Below are 10,910 nucleotides of genomic sequence, written 5' to 3'. Positions count from 1 at the left end.
AAACCCATTTCCAATCTACTAATCCTGCTCTCGCACAGTATGAGTCATCTACCACACGGAGCAGCGCGGCTCCAACTGCATTCTCTACGGGGCAAGAAGGGCAGGAGACTGCATTTCATTTTGAGTTTCTTCCTGAAAAACTGCTGATGTATATTTGCACCTCTTTACCTCTGCTTTCACCTTCCCAGGCTTCTGATTCATGCTTCCTGTGATTCCAGGCCTGGTTTTTGCATGCCAAAAAAGGTACAACGTTAATTATGTTTATGTCAATAGCACAAACAGTCACATTTAGAAATAATCATTAAAGTATGAAAAGTAATTAAACTCTAATTTGAGAGCATTTGCTCTTGTCATCAGATGTTCTGCGTTAGATCTTCTCCTCTCTGTAATGTGGTGGACAGGACCATTCATAAGACAGCACCTCTCTAAGCTTGGAAACAGTTAATTGATTACCCATGCCAGCTACCCCCTCTGAGCCCTCTCTGTAAAGATAAGTGTCGTCCCTGAAATCGAACCCTCTGCCTGCCACGCTTCCGTCTGATTAGCTGCCGGAACAATTATCTTAATCGTGTCATCTTAACGAACCCCCACGATAAGCCGCCTTGGGGCCAGTAATCCAGAAGACCTTCGCCTACACGGAATACTGTCCCTTATCGCCCTTCTTAATAAAGATGAATTAAGTTGAGGAAAAGACATAAAGTTCCCATCGCGGGTGTTTACGCGTGTTTGTTAGTGACAGTTGTTGGTTTATCTAATCAAGATGTTAGGAGTCAAATCATCATCATAGCCGAGCAGCATTTAATGTGTGGAAAAACAATGTTAGGAAAACAAGTTGAGTAATGTTGAGTGAATAGCTTGCTGGCAATATGCAAAAACAAACTATAATTTACATTTTCTCAATATCAAATGTGTTTCTTGTCCATGCAAATCTAGCTACCATGATGGCTGCATTTATTTGATCAAAAATACAGTAAAACAGTATTACTGTAAAATCTAATCACAATTTAAAATACCTGTTTTGTATTTTAATATATTTTAAAATGAATTTACTCCTGTGATGGCAGAGCTTAATTGTCAGCGGCCATTACTCCAGTATTTGGTGTTACATGATCCTACAGGAACTAAAGGAAACATGTATTATTATTGTTATTAATATTATTATAGATTTATTATATAAGTAGAATTTATTTGAAGTAATGTATATTTAATAGTTCTTATTCATTTTTATTAATAGTTTGAATTAATTTTGTATATTTCGTTTTTATATTTAGTTAAATTTATTTAGTCATTTAGTTGTGTTTTTGCCATTTTATTAGGCTTTTTAATATAGTCTTTTATATTTTTTTAATTATTTTTTTATTTCCGTTTTAGTTATTTTAGTACATCAAATTAAACAAAGTGAAAATGAGAAATGCTGTTTTGGCAGCTAGCTGAAAAGTTCTGTACTAATATTTAATTTTCTGTTAAAGGTTATTTTTTAAGGTTTTAGTCATAGTTAACTATAATAACCCTTGTCTGAACGCTGCAGAAATGTAATAGCACAGCTCTTGTTAACAAAAAAGCCACATAATTTGAGATTTCTGATGAGGAAGATTTGTGTGCCAAAGTTTAATACTTGCCCGAGGCGCACACATAAGTATCGGAAAGCAATTGTTTTTTGCCACGTAAGCTCAATTTCAGAGTTTGCAATATGAATGAAAGGGCCTCTATATCTGGCATTAGTGTGAATTTATTCTAATGAGATCAGCTGTTAGAAGAGAACCTTGCTAAATAAGTTAATCTATTAGCTGTTAGAGTCTCATAGTTAGCACATCTGTTTTAATGGCAAGGTACTGGAACTGTATTACCTCCATTGAGTAGTGACATTTGTTACCACCACATATAGTTTATTTCTGAAATTACTATTAGGGGTTTGCTTAACCTTACACAACAAACAAATATTTACCCATAGTAATGCAATGGAAATGAGCTCATTAATATTGTAATATCTGAAGTGGATGTGGTTTACTGATCTAATAGTATCTTCAGGTCTGAAGGAGGTGAAAGCATAACAGTGGGGCGGAGGCGGCCTGCGTGGTGGGATTCAAAGCAGATGCCCTTTCCCCTGGAAGGCCCCTCCTCTTGTAGCCACACAGATCACAGGAGTTCCCTCTCAGACCCCGTCAGACCCCTCGCGCTCTAACATTTACACTAAATTACCAAGCTTCAAAGTGCACTGTATGTACCCAGACTGAAATGATGAAGCCATAGATCCTGAAAAAACCACCAGGATTCAATTTCACTGTGGAATTTTGCTTACATTGTGATTAATGGATGTGATTTGTTCGGTAAGCCGATCTAAATCTAATTTAGACTTTAATAGGGTCTTTCCCAATAATTGCACAATTGCGGCAACTCCAAATAAATGATACAATCAGCAAACGTCAAATTGTATTTACATTTCTGCCCTTATTACCATAGACAGCTATATTAATTGTGTTGGGTTTTCTCCATATTGTGACTCTTTGTTCTTGAGCAGACCTGTTTTCACTGCAACGCTGATACGTGAACATGTGCGTACAACTGTTTTTCTTTTACTTGAAGAACAAATTAAACTTTCACTAAAGTAGAGGCACTCCTTCATCTGCAATTATTGTTCCTATTTTCAACCTTTATGTATAGGGTGGACCATGACATTTCAGTAACAGACGACTTACTCATGTAAGTGCAGTCGGTGTTATTGTACAAGAAAAGTGACTCAGCTTCAAGCAAACTTAGTTACAAGTCTTGATCAAACTTTTGTGGCGCTTTTTGACAGTATAATAATTCTGATTGCTTTTCAGCCCAAATACAAAATACTTTAAAAATAAGGGAATCATAAGTTAATGTTATTACATTTAAAAATTTGTCATTGTATCCCTTTGGTCTCATGAAAATACATTTGGGTGGTTTTATTTGAGAATTCAGCATCCTCTAGTGGGATATCACAGTATTACATAACCAAGAAACTGGGACGACAAATTATTAGCTCGAATACATTTAACTTAAGATCTACATTATCGAAAAGCCTCCTCTGTTGGTATCTGACATACAAATACCGTCTCTCTAAGATCTCTATGCACTAATTTTAATAACCAGTAAATACAAAAGAGTGATAATATGTGACAGATCCGTCATCTACAACACCAAACACACACTTTTCACTTAATTTTTTTTGAGTATTGTCCTCTTCCTTTCTTTCCCTTTATTATTATTTATTTATTTATTTATTTTGATCTATTTCTTTAGGCTAATTACGGTTCCGTTTTGTTTCTGTTTTGAGCTATGGATTTTGATATCGTTTAATGTTCTTTTTAACTACTATTATTCTTTCTATTGCTGTTCTAATATTTATACTTTTAACTGAAAGTCTTTTTTTTAACTGAAAACATAAAAAAGAAAAAAATACACCTGAATAATGACACTGACAAAATTTGTTATACAAATGATATAAAGTAAATATATTTTATATATATATATATATAAGTAACGTCATATACGTTTTTTTTATTTGTATGGGACGCGTGGTTCAGTGTGCAAAATATGACCAGCAGGTGTCGCACAACATGAACAAATAAAAACTAGACCCTTAAACGGGGTTCAAGAAAATTTACAGAATGTAAATCGCTGCATTTATTTGTGCTATCAGTTAAAGTACTCATCATATGATGGCAGTATTTAACCACCTTAAAATAAGCAATATTAAAGAACCATCTCTCTTTCCAAAGCTATATCACACCGAGTTTGTGTGAGCATTCGGAACATCCAACTTTATGGGTAGGATATTAAAATGTCTGTTAACGATGAAAAAGGTGGACTTAAATGGGAAAATGACCGAAATATATCTGACCTCACCACAATGGCATGAACTTCCAAACAAACACAATCAGCTTTTGAATGGCTGTTCCAGGAGATCAGCTGATCACAAATGGATGGTTTTCAGTTCTGACTCGAGAATTATATATGTAATTAAAAAAGCTTATAGTACGAATACTACCGCAATAATAATAATTATATATATATATATATATACACACACACACACACACAATTATTATTATTATTATTGTTGTTGTTTTTATATGACTGGTGATTTGATGATTAATTATTATTAATAATAAAATTAATAATTATTATTGGTGAATGTATGAAATCACTTTATTAATTTTATTTGTGTTTTTATTTTATGGACTTTTACTTTGAAAGATGAACTTCCGCTGGGCGTCACAGATCACCGTTAACATCACTGGCTTCACGCTGCTCAGTCATGGAATAAAGCGGCTGCTTATTACGACCGTAACATCCACGCTGGAGTCCTTAAATCAATCCAATCTTCATTTCCCCGGATTTGCTAATTCTATAGAAGACGCGTGTCTTGTCTCCGTTATACTGGAAAATAACCCAGAAGATTTGCTGAGCTGAATGGGAAATGTAGAGCAGCATCATTGTTTTAATCAGCTCGTGTAGTTGGACTCAGCCTGAAAAGAAACCAAAATTCAACAAATACGCATCAGATGCTGTGGGATCTCCTACCATTTCAACAATTCGCGATCAGATTTCGAAAATAACTGCCAGATTAGGATGTTTAGGATTTTTCTCAGTCGTTGACGTTTACATTAATGGCATTTCTGTCTAAAACTGTGTTGTTTGCCATTTTGTTCATGTAAAAGTACTGCATTTGACAGATCAGCATTTAATAGCCTAACAACTTGTAGTCCTGTGCATTGCGAACATTGTCTTATTTGTTTGATATATTTTTGGATAAACACTATACAGATCTGCCTGCATTGCACTTTACCCCAGATAAATACGATTAAACCGCCATTGAAATAGTTCTGCAGCGTTTCCCTGGATTAAAACACCGGCAGGGATATATTTGTTTTTTAAATGCAAAACGTTCTTCAAGCAAAATGCGGTAGTTAGACTGTCACAGCCAGGCATTAATTATTTAAACCCTGCTTGCTTATTAGTTACTCGGTTTCCTGCTGGACAAAAGTCTTGACATTTGCAGTTTGACCCAGTGTGAGTGTGACAGGAATCCAGGAGGGAGTTGGCTTTGCTCTCGACTCTTGGTTTTGATCCAACTAAATCTCCAGCTGTCAAGACTTTCCGCTAACCTTTTCTTTTACATTATTAAAAGCGACAATGTCTTTACGGTGTCGTTCAAAACGCAGAAAAACAACCCAGTAAGGACGATGCTGGCCATTTTTGGACACGACACGCTTCAGATATCACAAATTATCCAGGACTCCTGTGACAGGTATATCTAGATGAGTTTTATTTTATGAACTCGTAGCTGTCAGGAAGCATTTCGGTCGTTTTATAACACGTCTTCTCGTGGATATATCGACATACATCATGGGTGACGCTAATTTGAACGACTCCAACGTGAAGGTGGCGGTTCGGGTCCGACCCATGAACCGGAGAGGTGAGTCGAGTTTCAGTTCTGTCACTTGATATCACAGTTCACATGCAGCCTGTATTTCAAGACCCAGTGTAGTGCTTTCCTGGACGTTTGAATCGTCCCTGTGGTCCTCAGAAGATGTCTAGCTAGTCAGCACACTAGGTTTTAGGACACGGCTTTTTAATCTGGTCTATCTATCTATCTATCTATCTATTAGGGATATGCTGGTATCAAATTTTCATGTTGCGATTAATTGCTCACGCTTTTATCACGGTATACGGTATCATCACGATATTGAAATTTAGTTTAAAATTATTATTATTATTATTATTTCTGCAGTTTAGCGTCATCTGCTGTCAGAGAGTGAAAGTGCGCTTTCATCCAGAGCGTCTCTCACATGTTCCGCCATGTGCTTCACGTCCGCGCTTGTTTACCTCAGAGTGCGCACACGTCTTTCACGCAGCATACAGCGTGTTGTGCATTTTGTCCAGTTGATGGGAAAAGTATTCTTAAAATGCATTCAAAATTCGGAATAATTTGTAATATATAATTATTCACGGTATTTAGAAGTGCCCACGATAACAATATCGTGCATATTCATTACCGTGATATATCGCATTACCGAATACCAGCACAAGTCTACTATCTATCTATCTATCTATCTATCTATCTATCTAGAATGAGAAAGCTTTATTGCCAAGTATGTTTACATACACAAGGAATTTGTCTTGGTGTAAAAATATCTATCTATCTATCTATCTATCTATTAGAAAGCTTTATTGCCAAGTATGTTTACATAAGGAATTCATCTTGGTGAAAAAATATCTATCTATCTATCTATCTATCTATTAGAAAGCTTTATTGCCAAGTATGTTTACATACACAAGGAATTCGTCTTGGTGAAAAAAATTATATCCATCCATCCATCTTAGACTTTATTTATATTTGGGTCAGGTGACGTGAACTTTTTAATTCAACTTTAGTATATTTGGTGAAGTTCATTAACAATACGACAAGTGTATTTTTAAAAGTGCAAAATATGTATACATTATCAAACACATTGCATCTATAAAAAGATTGGTTGAGATAAATGATAACATTACACAGCTTGAAGTTGTCAACTACCCGTTTCCTGGTTTTCTATGACCACAGAAACTCTGTATATATGATACATGCAAGATTTTCTCTCTTTCCATCCATCTATCTATCTATCTATCTATCTATCTATCTATCCAGAGGACACCCCATTAATGTCATATATACTGTTTAATTAAATTTCCTTTTTTCTATTCACCTTTTCTTTTTCTCCAAGATTATTTGCATGATTACTTGCATGTCTTTCACATGAACGCATGACATTAAAGCAGGTCTTGCCGTGGGAGAACATGTGTCTTGGTAAAGCCACCGAAGCGTGAAATATTTGCTACATTGTAGTGACGCGGTCACGTGTCCGACTGGAGCGTAACATTCGGTCACAAGACAGCCTGTGTGAGCTTTCTGAGTCACATATCCTTTAAAACACTTCCCAGTCTCCATTTGTAATGCTGGAATTCTGACATTCATTATTGTATTATTCCAGTTCCAAAGACTTTTCAGACGTTACTTCATATGACATAGAGAATTTGAATTTGAAAGTCTCTAAATGACACTTAACTTTCTGTTTTACTTGCGCTGTCTTTCTCTGTCTCTCTCTCTTTTTATTTTGGACAAAGGCAGGAAGGGAGTCTGAATGGACTATTTGCCAACATTGCATAACCGAACATGTTCCCATGGCCAAAAATGTGTTTGGATTCCTCTAAGAAAATGTTCATATTAAATTCTAAGACTATGTAAAGATAATTTCACAAAACCTTTTTGGTGGATAAAGGGATATAGAGGTTTAAATAGTTAATGATTTACCGGTTTAGTTGAATACACCAATTGCCTCTTTCCTTTCTCGCATGGCCTGAAGAATGCAGTCACAGTTTCATGTAACTAACTGAACCGTGCATTGGTTAATAGTTTTACTTCCATAAACTTAGGCAAATAATTATAGAAATTAGCTTCAGGGCATTGTCACTGCCTTTTGTTCACTGTAGATAAATAGTCGCTTGGTCTTTGTGTTATTGTGTTCAGGATTCTGTCAATCTTTCCACTTCGTCACTGTTGCCAAGATTACATGTGCTTATCGCTCTCTCCTGAGTGACATAATGCAGGAAATTCAGATTTTTTGACTGGCTAGCTGTGGTAAATCCAGATGGGTCTCCTTATTGGACCTTGGCCACCAATGCTGGGAGGAAACCAGTTGTTTCCTGCTTTAACAGGAAGTTGTTACAGCGAGTGTGGCTTCGGATTGCATCCTTTCCAAGGATTTCTGAGTCAGCTGCAGATGCTTTCCACTTCCCTGTTGTTGTCAGTAGGAGAGTTTGTTGGTTTCAAACATGCTTTGGCCTGCTGTTGGATTGGGTGTGTTAGTATTAGGATTAGGTCGGTCCCTTTGTTTGTCAGCAGTGCATCATAAATTTTCAGCTGACCGAACTGCAAAACTTTATTTGGAATCCATTTATTGGACCGGAAACTGCTTTAGCAACAGGCTTGCTGCTGACATAGTGTTTGAAGGAATGCTGTTGCAGGTTCTTCCCGCTGTTGCTGTCAGAGTGAAGGCTCTTGGCTCTGGCCAAGCTGAGACCCGAGCCAATCCCAGGGTTCAACATTAAGGATGGCCTGATGGCATGTGGCCAGTGTGAGAGAGTTTCGTGCCAGTTCATGGAAGTGTCACTTGAACTATATAGCGAGTGCTGTGTTGTCACTGGATCTTGTGTTCATTGACCATGTTTCTGTGCTTTTTATGTCTTGCAGCCTAAACTAAACTTAAACTAAACATTTTCTGTGAGTTAAAAAAGAACCAAACAATGCTTTAATGTTTAATTGCTTAATTTACTTCCCATTTCCAATATCTATAATATTTTTTGTGTACATTATTTAAATTTTTATTTATTATTTCTAATTATTTTCATGTATTTGTGTGCACAAATATTGTTTATTTATTTATTTAAATAATTGTGTTTGCCAGCTATTCCGTTTGGTCCAATTTCTTTCCTAAATTGAATCAAATTATTCCAAAGTGTTTAATTGAATAATGCAATGCAAACACAAAACCAAATCCACTGACGGTATATGCCACATTTTATAAAATCTGGTCAATTTTGCAAAATAATCCGAGACAGATCATTCACTATTCTTACTTATTACATGAGACATTCCAAATTAATACATAATTGGTCATGAAATATTGATTTTTGCCTTAAATTATTTTCACATTTGAGAACTGTGGCATCTCATGACCTGCTGATGAGTTTATTGCACATTCACTCTGAAATCATTTAATTAAATTTTGGGGAAATATGGATTTGGAAATAGTTGGTTAGCAAAATTATAGATTAAAAGGGGTATTAAGATTGCCATATGGCATCTAGCATGTGTAGATTTTTTTTTGCTAATGTAGTTAACAGCCTGTCAAGGGAGATTATAGCTTGATTGTCCTGAAATGGCCTTTAAAATCCCATCTGAGGACGTGAGTCTGTAAAACTGGTTTTGCTCTGAACTCTTTCCATATCTGTGAGAATAGTGGTGGGTGATTTCAGGAACACTCTCTGTGTCAGAATGCTGGTTTGGATTCAGTCCTTGATCAGCATCTCCTGCTGTGAAATAAACCCCTGCTATTGATTTTAGCCTTTGGTTCTGCATAATCAGGATAACTGGGAACGCAATATGGGGGACAAACATATTTAGAGTAGCAGTTCCATAGGATATATGCTTCATCTGATCAGTTTAGTGGCATTGTATCCATTTTTTTAAATATTCCAACAGCTTGATTCTTTTTGACGTGATGCAGTACAAAATAAATTTAAAATGTATATTCTTTGGTTCTTAAATTGCCTCAATGTGTTTTTTTTCCCTACAGAAAAGGACCTGAACACAAAATGTGTTGTGGAAATGGAGGGGAATCAAACATATCTGTACCCGGCAAACCTAGGAAAAGATTCCAGGTAAGTTAAATTGGAAAATCTGACATACTATATTAAAGTGGTCATATGATGTTGCTAAAAAGAACATTATTTTGTGTATTTGGTGTAGGGCTGGGCGATAAATCGATTTTATCGATTAACTCGAATGTGTAGTTTACGTCGACTTGTTTGAATGAAAATCGTTTTTCTCTTTAACATCTGCCGACGCTTCCCTCTGGGCTCCCGTTGTTCCGAATGGGCTCAGCGATTATTCCTCAGACAATAATCGTACCAACAAAATCTATAATCGTTGCATCCCTAATGACGAACTGTACTGACACTACGTTCAGATGATTTGCAAGTGTAGTGTCAACGAGTGTAGACGGACTTTTAGCGCAGCGGGGCGCGGCAAAACAACTGTCGCCGTGTACGGTGTGTAGACGGTCAGACAGTGTCTGCTCTATTACAAATAATTGATATAAAAACAAAATACCTAAAACAGCGGCATTAGTTTTAGTTGCCAGTTTTAATCTTAACAGCTCTTAATGCCGAATGTGCACTTGGATGGTTAGATACATGATGGACTAGTATAAAAAATTGTTAATAACGTAAGGTCTTTCCAGAATTAAGGTAATCCTGCTTTTTTTTAAATCATCTTGTCTCAGTTACAAATTTGACTGGTAAATGATAAAGAATGATGGCCCCTTTTGCATTGCATTGCATATCAGGGATGACAGATTGATAAAAAGACATGCTATTTATGACGATGTAACTTTTAATACTTCGCGGTAAAAGTGGCTCTCTGATTGACTTTGCCCTATCAGTGCGGCTCCCATGAAAAAAATAGTGAAGACCACTGACCTACAGTCTTACAAACATTTACAAACTGTATCCGGTATGATAAGAATGTTATGTTACATTTTATGTTATGTTACGTTATGTTGCATTTTCACTGTTTACAATGGCAGGGCCTGCCATCTTGTCTTTTTGGCTTGTTGTTTCTGTTTGCACTTTAACCCCAAGGGGGAAATCCAGATCAAATCCCAAAAGGGAAAATTAAGTTAAAACTCGTTTTGAACTATTTCTGTCATCTGCAGATAGATTTTTAAAAAATCGAAAAATTGAAATCGAAAATTTTTTATTTAAATCGTAAATCGGATTTTTTGTGAAAAAATCGGGGATTTTTTTTTAGGCCATATCGCCCAGCCCTACTTCACACCATTGAATAAAATCTACTAACTTGTTGTAATCCAGCACTGCGGCTGGAACTGGGAAATCCTGAAAGGCCCAAACTCCATCGGCTCCTTTAACATTCCTCTTAATGGAGTCTCCATTAAAGGCTTTATGAAAGGTGGAGCACATCAGCACGTCCCTCTTGTCCTTCCACTCAACACACAGCAGACCGTCTTCCCTAAACCAGCGAATATTGCCGCGAGGAGCCTGCGTCTTTGAGTGGCCAATGCGGTTTGCGCGAACGGTGCCACAAGCCCAGATCTTTTTAC

At 36.4% G+C, this 10,910-nt stretch overlaps 1 protein-coding gene across 4 annotated transcripts in view; it reads left to right on the top strand.

The window, feature by feature from the left end:
• The first annotated feature begins 4,260 nt into the window (after positions 1-4,260).
• kif13ba (kinesin family member 13Ba) overlaps positions 4,261-10,910 on the top strand; it is a 45,073-nt gene continuing 38,423 nt past the window's right edge. For all 4 annotated transcript variants that reach the window (XM_016572690.1, XM_016572689.1, XM_016572691.1 and 1 more), the window contains exons 1-2: positions 4,261-5,446; positions 9,366-9,450. In XM_016572690.1, the coding sequence (XP_016428176.1) occupies positions 5,377-5,446; positions 9,366-9,450 (155 nt within the window). In that variant the 5' untranslated portion in view covers positions 4,261-5,376. The remainder of the gene's footprint in view (positions 5,447-9,365; positions 9,451-10,910) is intronic.

The sequence above is a fragment of the Sinocyclocheilus rhinocerous genome, unplaced genomic scaffold (genome assembly GCF_001515625.1).
Source record: "Sinocyclocheilus rhinocerous isolate Xijiao unplaced genomic scaffold, SAMN03320098_v1.1 scaffold1163, whole genome shotgun sequence".
Taxonomy (NCBI): domain Eukaryota; kingdom Metazoa; phylum Chordata; class Actinopteri; order Cypriniformes; family Cyprinidae; genus Sinocyclocheilus; species Sinocyclocheilus rhinocerous.
This window is presented reverse-complemented; position numbering and strand designations above follow the sequence as displayed.